An 18,140-nucleotide genomic window follows, 5' to 3' on the forward strand; every position below is an offset into this window, starting at 1 on the left:
TACGGTTGTTTCATTCAATGTTTTTCGTCACTATCACACATTAAATCTAAAGTAGTCAAACCAATTGTAGGCTATAATAGAAATTCCTTTCCTTTTCAATTTATATGGATATCTTTTGAATTTATCATCAGGGGGTTGTTTCTGCTAGTGAGTCATGGCCTATGTCTGCTGTAGATTTATACCCAAATTAGAAACGCAAGCCGAAATGCCTTATTTCGGCCGACACAGGCCAAGGAATAAAATTTTCAAATGAAATTTACATTAGTATTGCGTCATTTAGACATTATTTGCGAGCTGACTTGGAGAAAATGTTCCTGCGAACCGCTGTAAATCCTGGCTTGATGCAAGGGCCATTTTTGAGAAGTTCCAGCGATACAAGTCATTATCAACACATTAAGACACGCGCAATACTTACATTTTGTATTATGTGTATAAGCATGTAATGCTAATATTACTGCCTAAAATACTTGCGCAGTTGTTTTGTCTAAAATATCTTTTACAGCATTATTCAGTTGTTGAGTTATATTATTTAGGTGATAAAGCCTATACATTTAGTCCCTCAGCTCACATCCCTTATGCTTTTATTGATTGCATTTTACGTAGATCTATATTAACCTTTTTTTAATTTTTGCTGGAAAAGTGTAGGCCCGGGCCTGTAGTGCCTACAGGGCGCTACGCCGATGCAGTGAGGCCGCCAATTTAACTGAAGGGGAATTCCAGTGCACTCAGGCGAAGAAATAACAGTCTATTTTCGTTTTAGAAAAGATTGCAACACACAAGATATTAACGATGTAAGTAAAATTTTTTTTTAACTAGTTTGTGAAGGATTTTACATAATATCTTTCCTTTTCTCTAACTTAATACAGATATACAATACCTAAAATTGAAGATTATTTTGAAAATGATAATTAGGTTTTCAGCGAATCTACTTTCATTTTTACTTCTTTCGTTTTGAGTTGAACCGATGTCATTGAAAATTTGTATATCACGTAGCTTATCATAAAAAGGGTACATATATGGTAGCTTCGAATGCAGCAGTACTTGCATTCTATTTTCGTTCTAAAAGGGAAACCAAACACGCTTTATACCTCTACTTTAGCATTTAGTATTTCACAATACCAAAAAAGCAGTGTGTATCTATTCATATCTTATACCTTTACCTAAAGTTTAAAAAGCCCCAACTTTTACTACCCTGGCAGTAAGTTTTGTAGAAGGAGCCTATCAAATACCTATGCTACTCTAGGCTGTCTGTTAGCTAAAAATAGCTCACTTTAAATGATTCACAGGCAAATGTAAACAATGGTCAGTTGAAGAAGAAATTTGAACTAGTTTGCATGTTTTGATGGTAAAAAAACTATTATTATCCATATTGTGCATGCATATCAGTATCAATCCTATGAAAAATTGAGTCAAGACTAGCATTCCTGATTTTTAATCTTGTTTATGTAAATTGAACAATGAAACTCAAAATCAAACATTTATTTAACTAAAATTCTGTCATTGCTGGCTGGTCCATTAATTGAGATAACCTAGCAATAAATGTAGAAATAATAAACTTTAAGTCTGGGATGCAGAACAATACACACAAATTAGCAAGTGCTGCTGTGATAAGGACTAATAAAAATGATAAGCTATTTGAAATTATATTTATCACTGTATGTCTGTAGTTCCCTATTTCTTTAAAACATTTTTTATGATATGACATATAAAAATATAACTGTAGAAATGACTATGATATTCTATTTGGTTTAAAAATTCAAAATTACTTTCTGGAGAAGTTTTGCAATGCACTCTAGCTAGGTGTTAATTCCATTGATAGGAAGCCTTCTGACGATCAGGTTTGTTGATAAAATTAACCACGTGGGAATTGTTTACATTCTCTGTTCCTCTAGGGTTCATGACCTCATTAGCTCCTCCCGGCAAATTCAAATTTTTGGCAGTTAGGTTTAAATAATTTTTTGAAACTATACTTCAACATTTTTTGTTTTAAAAAATAAAAACACCAATTGATAAAGAATATTTCAATGTGTATTTATGCAATTTTTCATAACTTTTTATTCAGTGGTTTATTTAAAATTTTGAAAAAGGGCTCTCTGATGTGAAACATGCATAATTTATATAAAAAAGGATAAAAGGGAACATAAAATGAATTGGTCTACTTTCTTTTTCTATTTCATGTTCAGCTGAGTCATGCGAGAACAGTCTGAGATCGTCGAGAATTTGGTACCCATTGAAAAATAGGTAGTAAAAATTAAATTGTTTATTTATTATTCCGGTATAATTCTAACAGCTTACCATCTAATAGTTTGTATCTTGTGATCAATTGCATTTAAACTTGTCAGTGTTGTGTATTCTATTTATAAATGTGTAGCAGTGTGGAAAAAACTCGTTCTTTTTATTTTAGTGAGTGGGGTTGTACATTAGTCCAAATAATACTGTACTCGAGAGTTGAATATCGTTATATTTTTAGCTCGACTATTCAAAGAATAGTAGAGCTGTTGGACTCGCCCGTGCGTCGGCGGCCGCGTCCGCGTCCCGATTTGGTTTAGTTTTTGTATGTGAGCTGGTATCTCAGTAACCACTTGTTGGAATGGATTGAAACTTCGCACACTTATTCACTGTGATAAACTTACTTACATTGCACAGGTTCCATAACTATATTTTGCTTTTTTAAAAAAAATTAAGCCCCTTTTACGACTTAGAAATTGTTGGTTAAGGTTTTGTAAGCTGGTATCTCAGTACTCACTAATGGGAATGGATTGAAACTTCACACACTTGTTCATAGTCATCATCTGACATGCACTAAGCAGGTCCCATAACTCTACTTTAATTTTTTCAAAATTATGCCCTTTTTTTCACTTAGCTGTTTCTGGTTAAGTTTTTGTATGAAAGCTGGTATCTCAGCATCCACTAAAGGGAATTGACTGAACTTTCACATACTTGTTCACTGTCATGATCTGACATGCACTATGCAGGTCCCATAACTCTATTTTGCATTTTTTCAAAATTATGCCCCGTTTTCGACTTAGAAAATTTTGGTTAAGGTTTTGAATGTAAACTGGTATCTCAGTACCATTGATGGGAATGGATTGAAACTTCACACACTTGTTCACAGTCATCATATGACATGCACTATGCAGGTCCCATAACTCTATTTTGCATTTTTTTTTTCAAAAGTATGCCCCTTTTTCGACTTTGCAGTTTTTAGTTAAGTTTTTGTATGTAAGCTGGTATCTCAGTACCCACTAATGGGAATGGATCGAAATTTCACACACTTGTCTTCTGTCTTTAGCCGATAAGCACTGTGAAGGTTCCATAACCCTATGTATCCTTTTTTAACAAAATTATGCCTCTTTTTCGACTTTCGTATTTATTTAATTGACAGGGATGTTGAATAGTCGAGCGTTGCTGTCCTCCGACAGCTCTTGTTTTGACTTGTCGATACTCTAAGTAGACAACGTAAAATATCAAAATGTAAAATCAGTCTACCCGAGGTCTCATTATTTAGACTAGGTTGTACATGTACCGTCTCTCTGACCATACATGTAAATTTACACTATGTATGGTATTGGAAAAGAATTTTAGAAGCCGGGTTTATAATAGTGGCCTTTATTCAAAGGTGGTTTTAGCACAGTTTTGACTTGTATGAAATGATTAACAAGTAAAGAAGTAGATTGTCATGATTATATTTTTAGAAGGTAAGTCAAAATGTTCATCTAGTGGGCCTCAAATGCAAAAAAATAAAAATATCATATTAAATTGTGCAGTCGAGTAAAAAGATGTATTAATGAAACAGAATGTTGATTTATATCATGCTTATACAGTAAATTTAATTTATACGCAAAACATGCATGTTAAAAGAGAAATATTTACTTCTGGATACAATAATGTCTATAAGTTAAAGTACATTTTTAGCACATACCTGAATTACGTAAATGATAAAATTGGTATTTTGCCACTATATTTCACTAAAATACACAATAAAGATTGGAATTTTGAGACTAGGGAGTTTTTTTAGTCTTCGTTACTATTTGCTATGTATTAGTATAGAGTATGGCATGATTCAGATGTCGCATAACTGTCTCATATATTTTAAATAAGCCTCATTCTAAAGACTGATGTTTGTAAATAACTGAAATGGGCTACTTTCAATTCAAAATAACCTGTAAGGCTTTGGTACTTTCGATTTGAAATATCGATAATTCACCTAGTTGGTATCTCGTTTATTGTTTTCATACATTATGTTCTTCTGTATGCATTATATGTTAAGATTTAATACAGTTAACAAGTTGATGCAAATGTATACACTATAATATCCTTTTAATTTTCGTAATTCATCTTTAAATAATAGGTTAATGTCATGTTCTTATCATAACCTATGTCATATACGTCCTCTAGAGGCTTTATTGAACAGACGAGAAATGTCTACGAAATTATATTGTTCTTACACAGTAAACTCACAGCATACATGTATACAGTAAAATTATCAAGATATAACCTACCATTTCATTTCAGCAAAGCATTGCATGATAGCCATTTTGTAAATGGACGACACGGCACATGAGCAATGTTAAGCAGTTTGCTGCCTTTATTTGTAAGTTGATTCAGGTTTCTAATATATTTCATGGTATATTTTGACATCTGTTAGAGGGAGCTCGAAAGTTTTTAGTAACATTAATATGGATTCCTATTATAGTTGGTTATGATTTTTGAATATCACATCTATGCTCTCATTTTGCGACTTTTTCTGATATTGACTGACAACATCTTTCTGTTTACCATTTGTCTGGATAGTAGGTAATAGCATTACTGTCCTTGTAAAACCAATCCAACATATGTTATGAACATCAGATGCTATGTAAGATGTTGGAAAACATTATTTATTGTTTTATTACTTCAGGAAACCGTCACATAACAGGACCTGCTTCGTTGCTGATATAACGGATTACCTGAATTTACACGATAAAAGAGGTTAGATTCAGAAATGGCAATATTCAGTAAATTGTACAATGCACTGAGAGCAGAGATTCGGTCTAGTGGTCTGTCTGGAGAAACGGAGCTGGACGTGAGATGTATATGTTGCTCGCGAAAAGAACCACTTCTCCGTTTTACCGACCTCCAAAGAGGAGATCATATATGTATTGGTGGTCAGTACTTCGCGTTTAACATTGGAGACCGCCAGGTCTCCGCGTACACACATCATGCGATTGTTAAGGCTGTTGATGTTCTTACCCCAGCTACAGCTCGTGTGACACGAATTCACTTTTACACAACACCGTACGACCTGTCAATTCGAATACAAGAAACAATTGATCTTCTTGACTTACATTATCACGAAATAAACATTATTCGATACAGGCACCCAACGCACAAACCTGAAACTATTATTAAAAGGGCTGAAGGACTGATAGAACAAAACAAACATGCAAAATACTCAGTATTGTCTTGTAATTGTGAACACTTTTGTAACTGGTGCTGTGTTGGAAGTGAAGATAGCTATCAAGCTGATAACGCCAGGGAAGTATTGAGAGCAATTTTAGCAGGAACAGTAAATATAGGTGGCAAGATTTTAAAGGTTGTTTGTAAACTGCTTTTGTTATCAGTTGAAGATTTATCAAAGGTAGCAGTTGGTGCTCTTGTTGCTGTACCATGGGGTGTTCTTGCAGTAATGGCGATATTGTATCTTATTTACACGATTTACCGCCATCATAAGTTAGATACAGATTTAAAGGCTGGTAAAATTTGTTCCGCTTGCTGTCTGCACAGAAAGCATGAGTTGTGGATTCAGTTTGGGGCATATTGTGCACTTCAAGCAGGTGGACTTGGTTTGTTATCAATGATCATTGCTGCTGGAGCTACTGGGGGCATTGTGGCTGGAGCTTTGATCGTATGTAGTCTTTTGTCCTTGGTATGTATTTCTGCGGTTCCAAAGCTTCGCCAACTGTTTTGTTCCCCTTTTCAAGGTCGGTTGGTGAGAGTTAAAAGTATGAAAAATATCTGGATCGGGGATGTAATTTCGTTTGATCATTGGAAGATTTCTCATGACGGAATAGTAACCGCCGTCAAAATCTACCCTGAGACGAGAAAGAAAAAAGGTTATGTTAAGGTCATACATTACTCCCTCCCAACTCTATTTGGTCGTAGAACTGTTGCTGAGGAAAGAGTTGAAATTGATCTGGGAAAACATTTAATTCTTGGCCACGATTATACTGGCTACAAAGTTCATGAACCGGAAATTGTAGTTCATCGAGCCAAACAGAGGTTAGGTGAAACGAAATTCGGTCTGATGTCAAATCGTTCCTGTCATTTTTGCCACTGGGCGAAAGTTAACGAAGATCTGCATGATGAAGATGTTATTGTCCCAGAAACAGACCAGACTGTGATGCAGTATTTGAAAGAAGTTGACCCAAAAGATACAATTTCTAATTTACCAGAGCACTCACTTCATGTTGATCACAAGAGAGGAAGAAAACATGCATCAAAGGCTGTTGAAACAACATGGGCACGAATAAGAGACGACATAAAACCTGGACAAATAGTAGCGTTCAAATACAGAGGTTTCTGGCATAAGGCTGTCAGCACCAAAGTTCGCTTTGACAAGCATGTCCAATCAAAGGTATCTGTTACTCTTGTTCACTATGGAAGACAGAGAAAAGTCTGTGAAGAGACCTTACAATTTAATCTAAATTATCAGGATGTATGGATTTACAAATATCACCCACTTTACCGACACAGAAAAGATGATGTCATCAGACGCGCGCGAGCCAGAATTGGAGAAGAGAGTTACAGACTGTTATATCATTGGTCTTCTCATCTTGCAAGAGAAATTGTTGTCAAGGACAAAGATGCAAAAGTGACGGACATTGACGAAATAAAGCAGGGGGATGTGATTACCTTCTATTACTGGTCGTTTGAACATGATGCAGTCGTAACAAAGGTCACTCGAGGCGAATCCAAAGAAAACACGATTGGTCAGTTGAGAATAATTCACTACGCACTGGATCATCTTTTTGCAGTTAGAACCGTTAAAGAAGAATTTATGCCGGTGAATTTGAAGAAAGAGCTTGTATATTTGAAGGGGTATGACGGTTATATTACTTATCCAACAGAAACGGTTGTAAAGCGGGCACGATCGAGATTAGGCGAGCAACGATTCTCACTCAGTGGAAACACGTCATCGGACCTTGTTCATTGGGCGAAAGTAGTACAAACTCCAGTGGTAGTTTCGAAATCGCAGATGCAAGCCACCCAAGCACCTGGCACCGAAGATGACACTTATCTTCTTGTACCGAATGCTGGCGAGCAGTGCGAGGAGTTTCAGTATTTTCGCGCCACCTCATGGTCCGACTTGTATCCAGGTATAATAGTTGAATATCGATACTACTGGATTTGGCACCAAGGAATCCTTTCCTACAAGGACGAGAAGAGAAAGAGAATCAAGGTGATCCACTACGGAGCAGACCATCTGTTTGCAACACGAACCATCATGGAGGAAAGCATGCAGTTAGACTTGCGTTATGATAACATTTGGATATACAGAGGACATCCGAGGCAATGCTATAAGGCGGGAATAGTTCTAGAAAAAGCTCGAAAGCGACTCGGAGAGCAAAGATGGGAAGCAGGAAATAGGTCTTGGGACTTCTGTAAAGATTGTGTTCTTAAAAAGAGGTCGAAGGAGGTGTAAGGTGTAGAATAACTAAGAGATCCCTGAATACTGAAAATAATTATTGGCATTAGAAGACGTCTTCTTTCCTTTCTTAACAGATATGAAACGTATTTTTTGGGATTCTACTTTCTTCTGATATCTGTGATACAAAGAAAATTAAAATCATTGATTTCTTGATTGATAATCTGTGTAAGATATTTCGACATGTTGCCGTTACTGTTCATATGCGAAGAATATGTGTTTGGACAGAAAATATGTTTGAATAGTATATATATATATATATCATCTTTATATATTATATATCATATTATATACCATCTTTTGATACATTTACAAAGATGAATTGTATTTAGTATTTTTGCACTTTTCTATCAACTGATGTGCGGTTTATACACTGTAAATTATTGTAATAGGAAGTATCAGGGTTCGCTTGTATAGATACACTTGTATACATACATATATACACATCGTCGCCTCAACGCAATAAAGTCGTAACTTATATTAAATTTATAATAAGATACGACTTTGTTGCGTTGAGGTGACGACATGTGCACTAGAAGAATCTCGTACTTAACTTTCGTGTAATCTTATATGAATCTCATAAAATGTGTAGATTTTTAAGTTGTATGTATTAACTATATACACAGTTTATAGGTGATGTCGTGAGCCATTGTGTTCTCATTCAAGATAAGTTACAGTTGTGTTTTTACTGTGATGATTGTGAAGTTTTGACTTGATGCAAGATTTAATGTAATGTATTGCGCCAGTTTGTCCTCATTCCGCATGAATTACTATTGTTGTTTCTTACTATAGTCACTGTGAAGATTTAACTTGATATATATATATCGCTATTTCTTACTATAATGATTGCGAAGTGTTAGATTATTGTAGTGTTCTTATATAGTGCACCAACATTTCCGCATTCGGAATAAATTATGTTTGGTAGTGAGCCACTTATCCAAATTGGATGTCTTTTATTATAATAATTGTGAGGAATTTGATGTATTATATCTCGTATTTGCCAATATTGCTTGTTATAGGGGGGAGATGGAATGAAATTGTCTCATTTACATTGGTTTTAGAAAAACATGTATTAGAGGGTACATTTATCTCAGTGTTTTTGATTGGTCATGTTAATTTTGCTTTTAAATATTCTTTACATAAATTGTAGCTTACCTGAACGCAAAGTGCTCTTGATGAGCTTTTAGGATCGTTCAATGTCCGTCGTCCGTCATTCGTCCAAACTTTCTTGAAAGAACATGTCTTAAACCACAAAGCCAATTTCAGCTCAGCTTACAGGAATGTTTCCTGTTTAAATCTTGTTAAATCTGGTTGCCATTCTGGTTGTCATAGGAACCAAATGGAAAAGGTTTGCAAATATTTTTCTCAGAAACAGTAGGCCCTCTTTCAAAATAATTCCACAGCAGTTAGGTGGGTGACCCTCTTTCAATACCTTAAAGTTGTTTTGATACTTAAATATATAGCCGCATGTTGGCGGGCTAGTATTTTTCTGTATGACTGTATGGAAATGAAATGAAATCTCCTCTAAAATCACTTGCGGGATTTAAGTAAAATACTGATTTCCTTCAAGCTATGCTGATTTGTAAAGCAGCGTGGCTGCCAGATGATTGTGCTAATTTTCTCTCTATTGCTGTATATGGGAAGGTTTAAACTCTTATTAAGCCATAAACCCCTGGTTCGATTTTCAAATATTCCTTAGGTGACGACTTACATAACTACTTTTGATCAGCCCACTTGTAAATTGCCAGCAGGGGATGGGCACGTTTTCATGTTTTATGTCGTGTGTAAGGTAAAATCTGAGTCGTGGTTTCGGGAACTGCTGGTATGACGTAGATATAATTTTGATGAAACGTTCCTAATGTGAGTGTTCAAATTATTTTGATTTGTCAAAGACAGCGTTTTTACTTTGCGTTTTAAGTAAATATTAGTAGCTTTTTATATTATTCCCTTCAGAAACCGTTGGTCCTGTTTTGAAAAACTCCATACAAATGTTCTTTCAGTGACGATTTTCAATGTGTGTTCAAATTTCTCTAATTCTTGTAAAAAAGAGACATGGTCACCATAGTCAAAAGTAGAAACGATCACCTTGTTCCTCAAAAGAATACAGATATGTATGTAGAAGTAGACCTAAACGTATCTTTCCTGAATCGTTGTTTTGATTTTGAAATATTTCTTGGAAGATGGTCGTTCAAGAATATTCAAGTTCTTTTTTATTCGTCAAAAACAAAGCTCAAAAGCTAAAAATAGACAAAATAATCGTCAAATATCATCTTCTGTCGTGTCCCGATACAATTTGTTCTAATTATACCCGTTTTTTAAAAAAAAACATTGCCTACCAGAGGGCAAAGTGTTTTTTCTCATCTTGTCCAACAATTGAATAAATTTGATTACTTTACTGTTACACGTACTACAGAGTTAATATCGAAGTTGACTGATAGAAATATTGATATTCCACTTACTTCGATTCCAGATCATTCAGTTTTGACTCTTATTGTTGATTTAATGGAGGAAGATTCTCAAAGTTCTAGTCATTTAAGTTTTGATACTGAAAAGAATGATTATCAAGCATCTAACTCTTTTGATAAATTTGATCTGAAATCTGTGCGTCCTGATTTTTTTACAATATGACAATGTAAATAGTCTTTACATCAGCATGTTTTTAACTTGGAGCAAAGTTTAAGACATAAACAAGATATTGTTCCATACCTCATGTTTTTATTCCGATGTAAATGAGATGTAAACCCAAAATTTGTAGGCCTGTTTGGCGCCATATAACCTATACTGTGTTGGTGCGCCGGAAAACCCAAATAAATAAATAAATAAATAAATAAATTGATACTACTTACTAAATATTGGCATAAAATAATGTTAGAACCAGATTCCACCATATATAATGTATACCAAGCACAATGTAGTGACATGAATCGGTCTAACTGTAAATCATGGGCCAAATATGTACAATCACTATTAAACAGCCTAGGATACAGCTATATATTCAATGGTTTTGATCGAAATATCAATTATTTGTTTATATTATGTAATCGCTTGCACGACCTGTTTCAACAAGAATGGCATGATAAAGTCACTGGAATGCAAAAACTTGATTATTATGTAAGATTTAAATAGATAAAACGTAAACATGGAAAAATCTAGTAGATAGAAAAATCAAAAGTTTATTGACCTTTAGTTAGTTTGAAGAAGATATATAGAAGTGGAACCACAACAACTCGAACATATCAATATATCGGTAAACATAACGAATGGACAATAGAATGATTTCGATTGTCAGTTGAATAAATCGAAAACTGCATGTTAAAACATATGGGTGGGGTTGTATTTGCTGAAAAGTAATTGGTATACAGAGATTACGCAAATCTTCCATCGTCACGCATGACTGATTATTGAACTGATTAATGGACAAAACTAATTGCCGGCGGATAACAGGACAATAGGCAAAATACGTGATTAGCGATTAGCGCACGGTACATTTAACTGAGTTGCAATTTGTAGAAATATAAATAGAATCAAATTTAAAGGGATGAACTCAGAAAATAAACGAAAACATTCTTCTACAACGGGAAGTGAATTGGAAGACAGTATTGTCTTCCAAGACCCTGAAAGTAAATCTAAATCAAAGAAACAAACAAAGAAAAAAGCAAAAATGCCAAAAGATCAAAACATACCGGAAAACAATGAAGGTACAGAAACACAAAACACATGTCCACTCTCCAAAGAGCCATCGCAAATAATAGACAGTAAAATAATGGCAAACTTACAAGAAATAAACAATAAATTAAGTTCTGTTCTAACAAAAAATGACAGGACTTTTATAAAAAACATCATACATGATACCATTGAGGAAATGAAAGATAAAATATTAGGATCTGTTGTCCACAGAATTGAAATCTTGGAGGCCGAAACACACGAAAAGGGCATTAACATTGACCGCTTACAGAAAGAAGTAGAAAATCAAAAGAAAATAAATGAAACACTTAAACAACAAAATGAAAAACTTCAGTCAGGTTACTGTCACGAAAACGATCACATTAAAGAACGCTTGAATGACCTGGAACAATACGGCAGACGGAACAACATCCGCATTACAGGTATCGCTCACGACTCTGACAAACAAACCTCAGTCCAAACTACTAAACATGTGCTTGATATGTTTAAACTGAGGCTAAACCTATATATATCTGAAGAGGACATTGACATCGCCCACAGAATTGGAAGCTTTGACGCCAGTAAAAACAGACCTATCATCGTACGGTTTGTTCAGAGACAGGTAAAAATGGATGTTATGAAACACACTGCCAATCTCAGGAAAATGAAATGTGGGATTTATATGAACGAAGACTTGACTCCCCTTAACAACACAGTACTTGCTTCGGTTCGACGCAAGGCCCCTGATCAAGTCATTAACAGTTGGTCCTTTGAGGGAAAATTGTTTGCACGTTTCAAAGGGGAGACAACCAATGGTTCGAATGAAAAAAAATTACGAGGACACATCATTTGTTAAACAAATAAAATACAAAGATTACATGCACTGGTTGAATCTTCCATGGCCAGAAAGTAACACCGATGTGAAACAGAGCTACAGTGACAAAGTTAAAAAAGGCAATGAACTGATGAAAAATCAGAATAAGAAAAAGTGACTGTAAAATAGTTAAAATAAAACACAGTGATCAGTGACAGTAAAATATGTTGAGGGAGTACCTTATTCTATTTACTTAATTTACTCTTGATGATATATTTTTTTTATGATATACTTCAGTTAAACTTCTGTTTTTGAACAATACTTACTTATCTTTAATAGTGTATTTATTTATCGAATTCGAGCCAGTAATACAGAGGTTAATATTTCGTACCTCTACAGACGAGTATATAAATTCTATTTTTATATTTAGAAATGTTTAGAACAGTTGCACTTGATTTTTTACATATATATGTACCTCGTTTAAATACATTTGTAAGTCGAATATGATTTTGAGAGCGGAATCTCCATCACCAGATGTTTACATAGATAGGAACGCGCACACGTGCACGCATCGAGAATCGACCTTCCTGCTGTGGATATCAATTTTATTTTTGTCACATATTCTGTTAGTCGTTAGAAATGTTCAGAGGATTAAATTTTCCTCAGATTTTCAACGACTTTTTTTAGATCTCTTAAACACACCTATAAGACAAATACGATTTTGATCGGACTCTTTTTTTTCAGCAGACGCTTACATAGCAAGGAACGCGCGCACGTGCGCCCACTGGGTTTCTTCTTTGTATATATATATAGAATACTTAGATATAAAACACTGTGTTATAAATGTGTTTGTTTATATGATTTTGAGAGGGGAATCTCCTTCATCAGACGCTTAAATAGATAGGAACGCGCGCACGTGCACGCACCGAGATCCCAACTTCCTGCTGTGGATATTAATTATATTTTTTGACACATATTCTGTTAGTCGTAAGAAATGTTCAGGGAATTAAATTTTCCTCAGATTTTCAACGCTTTTTTTTAAGATCTCTTAAACACAACTATATAAAACAAATACGATTTTTGAACGGACTTGTTTATTTTTTCAGCAGACGCTCATGTACATAGCAAGGAACGCGCGCACGTGCGCACACCGGGTTTCGTCTTTGTATATAAATAGTATACTTGGATATAAAGCACTGTGTTATAAATGAGTTTTCAAGTTTACTTGTACTTTGGAAAACACATTCTAACCACTTGAGATGCATAATAAAGTTAAATATATATTACAAACATTATGAAGGCAAATGATTTACTAGTAGATAGCAGTTTTAAGGGAGATAACAAGTAAAAGTATTGAAAAATCTTGACTGTATTTTCTCCCATAACTGTCCATAAAGTTATCCCTCACATTTTAATATGTATACATGTGCGTTTATAACTTTAGAAGGGAGGGGCTATTAAATGGACTTAACTCGTTTGGTTGCTTATTACACTTTTGAAGAAGACAACATGTATTCTTTTCTCAGTTTCGTTTTTCGGGGGAAAAGAGTTGCATACATTTTCTCCATAATTATATACTAGGATCAATCTCAGTTTGAAAGGCAATGAACATTTTTAAAAAGAATTATTTTTATCTGTGTAAGATATAAGTAAATGTACACCAAACAACGAATATTCACTATGTATCATTTGCTATCTACTGTATGTGATTTTATTGTTATGTTAAGATACATTTAGTACATACGATTGTTATTAATTTGTAATGCCGAACTATCTTTTTGTAAACACTTTCCCTCAATGCTGTTGTTATTGTAGCAGTTTTTAGCGTAACACGACACTATGCGCTGTCAATTTTGAAAATGTATGTTTACATTGTAGCAGTATTTTGAAAGTGTATGTTTATAGAATACCTGCAAATAATTTACCGTAGGGCAAAATGATCTTAAATGCTATCAATACATATATAGTCCATCTCATAGTTGTTGAAACTGTTGTTTTCTCTTATATTAAAATGTAACATTTTGAGGTAGCACGGGTATATAAACACTAACTGACCAATTGTAATTCGTTTCAGATTTTTTTATGATATACAAGAAAACTACTTTAATGCAATATGTAAAAAATTATGTTTATTGTTCGTTGTAGATAAGACATACATACTAATATTGTTCAGTCGTAATCTGTTTCATTTTTCTATGTTGTTGTTTTAAAATACAGGAAAATTACATAAATGCAATATGTATGTCGCAAAGCAGCAAATTTGAAGATTATATCCATTGTTAGTTGTAGTACACTTATCCACCTATTATTATCTTTACAGTTTCTGAAGGTCTTAAAACTTTTTAAAGATACACATAGATATGCTTCAAACGTTTTTCTCTATCGGAAATTCTTCTATTAATTCTTTCTTTTCTTCCTTTTCTGAGGTTTCATGGAAATCATATCCTCTGCTTAAAGGTCAGGCAACATTGAATATTGACGAAAATGAACCAACGCTCAGCCGATCTCTCATTTTTTCTTGTAAGCATGGTATTTTAACTGAATATGACTACTAAAATATGTTCTTTGAATACAAAGGGACTCGGGGACATCAAAAAGAGAATTCATGTCTTAAACTGGTTAAAAGATAGTGAATTTGACATTTGTCTTCTTCAGGAATTGCACTGTAAGAAATCGGAAAGTGAAAAATGGAAAAGTATATGGGGTTCAAATGTTTTTCTTAGCGGAAACAGTACTAACAGCAAAGGAGTCGGTATATTATTAAGTGATTCATACGAAATAATAAAACATGAAGAGATAGTGGAGGGCCGACTGCAATGTTTAACGGTAACAATAAATGAAACGGTACTAGTTATAATTAATGTATATGGACCAAATATGGAAGATATAGAATTTTTCAATACTCTCGAACGACTCATAGCGGATAATGATGACAAAACACTTATAATTGGGGGAGATTTTAATGTTATTCTGGATACTGATATGGATAAGAAAAATGGCAAAAAAGACACAAATATGCGCTGTAGAAATAAAATAAAAAACATTGCTGAACACTTTGAATTAGTAGATATATGGCGTGTTTTACATCCACAAACAAAAAAATTTACATGGCACTCTAATCACAAACCTCCTATTTTTTGTCGGTTAGATTATTTTCTTATTTCATCAAATATTTCTAACAGAGTTAAAAATACGAAGATAACGACCGGTATCAGGTCAGATCATTCATTAGTCACTGTTGATATTGACTTAACCTCTCAGTCTCGTGGCCCAGGTTATTTTAAACTAAACAACTCAATCTTATTTGACGAAAAATATCAAACGGATATAAAGAAAGCAATAAATGAAACTGTGGAAATAAATCATGAAGCTAATGCCAATACACGTTGGGAGTTAATAAAAGGTTCTGTCAGAAATGTAACAATAAAGTATTGCTCCTTTAAAAAGAAAAATGATTCATTAAGGGAAAAGCAGCTTATAAAAAGTATTGATACCTTACACGAACAATTTGAGAACAATGAATCAAATGAACAGCTAAATGATCAAATTAAAAGTAAAAAAGAGGAACTAGATAGCATTACTCAATATAAAGCACAAGGCTGTTTCATTAGGGCAAAAGCACAGTATATAGAAGGCATGGACAAAAATACCAAATATTTTTCTAACTTAGAAAAAAAGAAAAGTGAAAACAAATTAATAACAAGATTAAACGTACACGGAAATGAAATAACAAATGAAAAAGAAATATTACAAGAAACGAAACTTTTTTACGAAAAACTGTATAAAAAAGACACGCTGTCAAATACTGAACTTTACAACTTTCCAGAAAATAACAAAAAACTTAATGAGGTTCAAAACCAGTCGTGTGAAGGTTTCTTAACAGAAAGCGAATGTGCAAATGCACTCTTAAACATGCAAAACAACAAGAGCCCAGGATCTGATGGACTAACTACAGAATTCTACAAAATATTTTGGCCAGAGCTAAAGAAACATTTTATTCAGTCCATCAATTATTCTTATAACTTAGGTCACTTAACTCAACTACAAAAACAAGGAATTATAAATCTGATACCAAAGAAAGATAAAGATCTGTCATCTCTTAACAACTGGAGACCTATATCTCTTTTAAACATTGACTATAAAATTGCAACTAAAGCAATAGCAAATAGAATAAAAAATGTACTGTCTGATATAATAGATGAGTCGCAAACTTGTTTCATTAAAGGGAGATATATTGGAGAAAATATAAGATTAATTTATGATATAATTGATTTTTTAAATGGAAATAATAAGCCTGGCCTACTTTTCTTCGCCGATTTTGAAAAAGCATTTGACAGTCTAGATCACGATTTTCTTATGAAAACTCTTCAATACTTTAATTTCGGAACTTCTTTAAGACAGTGGGTGACTACTTTTTATAACGATATGCAAGGCTGTGTTTCAAATAATGGACATCTGTCTGAATATTTCCGTATAAGTCGTGGCGTAAGACAAGGCTGCCCTCTCTCTCCCTATCTCTTTATCATAGCGATAGAAATTCTCTCTCTAAAAGTAAAACATGAGCCCCATATAAAAGGTGTAACCCTAACAAACCATGAGATTAAAGAATCACTTTTTGCTGACGATGCAACGTTCATCTTAGATGGGTCAGAAAAATCTTTTAACTGTTTGCTAAGCAAAATCGAAGAATTTAGTCAATTTTCCGGATTAAAACTAAACACAAAAAAGTCAACTATTTTACGAATCGGGTCCCTAAAACACACAGACAAAATATTTTGCAAGATGAAATCATTTAATTGGACATCTGACAAAGCCACAACGCCAGGAATTGTATTTACAAATCAAAAGAATATAGTGGAGTTGAATTTAAATAATAAATTAGAACAGTTATATCTCTGCTTAAATAGATGGCAAAAACACAAACTAACTTTACTTGGAAAAATTACTGTTATAAAGACCTTCGCTCTACCTAAAATAATATACCCTTTAACGGTCCTTGAAAATCCTCCAGAACATATACTGACAAATATAACAAAACGTATATATTCTTTTCTGTGGGATAATAAACCAGAAAAAATCGCACGAAATGTAATAAAAAAAGAATATGCAGAAGGCGGACTTAAGATGATAGATATAAAAGCATATATAAGCTCAATAAAAGCAAGTTGGGTAAAGTGCATAACAAATATTGAAAATACAGGCTTCTGGAAAGATATATACAAAAAAGAAATACAAAAATTTGGCGGTAACTTGTTATTTGAAGCAAACATCTTTGAAAACGATATAAAAGGAAAAATAAAAAACACATTCCTAAAAGACGTACTTATAAGTTGGGCACGTATAAACTTCAACTCAGATGTAGGAAGTGTGTCAAATGAAATCATATGGAACAACTCTTTTATTAAAAATGAAAATAAAACCATGTACTATAATGAATGGTTTACAGCTGGAGTTAAATACATTATAAATATATACGACTTTAGAAAAAATCAGTTTTTGCCATTTGTAACAGTTCAAAATAGGTTTAATCTAAACAATTCAGAATTCCTTAATTATCATACAATCGTCTCTAATATTCCAAGTGAATGGAAGGAAAAGCTAAAAAATGATAATCAATATGATGAGGCAGAGACATTATTTGCAACTATCCAGAAAGTTAAAAAACCAAATAAATTACTATATAAACAATATCAGAGAAAACAAAACACAATGACAATAAACAAATCTGAAATTAAATGGAATAGTGTTTATGAAAATTTAAATTGGAGAATGATATATAGTGCGACTTTTTCTAGTTGTATAGACTCAAAATTAAGGGTTTTCCAATATAAATATCTTAAAAGGATTATAGCAACTAATCAGTTTCTGCATAAGTGCAAAATAATAAGCTTATGCGATTTTTGTAACATGGAGATAGAATCTTTGAACCATCTCTTTTGGGAATGCCAAATCGTACAAGACTTTTGGTCATGTATC

At 33.5% G+C, this 18,140-nt stretch overlaps 1 protein-coding gene across 1 annotated transcript; it reads left to right on the forward strand.

Annotated features, from left to right (window-relative positions):
- Positions 1–690: 690 nt before the first annotated feature.
- Positions 691–8,623, forward strand: LOC123561432 (uncharacterized). The gene is made up of 4 exons (XM_045353798.2): positions 691–791; positions 2,184–2,241; positions 4,516–4,594; positions 4,901–8,623. Exon 4 carries the CDS (start codon positions 4,985–4,987, stop codon positions 7,682–7,684), a length of 2,700 nt encoding a protein of 899 aa, XP_045209733.2. The 5' UTR covers positions 691–791; positions 2,184–2,241; positions 4,516–4,594; positions 4,901–4,984; the 3' UTR covers positions 7,685–8,623.
- The last annotated feature ends 9,517 nt before the right edge of the window (positions 8,624–18,140 follow it).

Source organism: Mercenaria mercenaria, chromosome 10 (genome assembly GCF_021730395.1).
Source record: "Mercenaria mercenaria strain notata chromosome 10, MADL_Memer_1, whole genome shotgun sequence".
NCBI lineage: Eukaryota > Metazoa > Mollusca > Bivalvia > Venerida > Veneridae > Mercenaria > Mercenaria mercenaria.

Coding starts and splice junctions, on each gene's coding strand:
- LOC123561432 (XM_045353798.2), top strand. CDS start 4,985: ATGGCAATATTCAGTAAATTGTACAATGCACTGAGAGCAGAGATTCGG.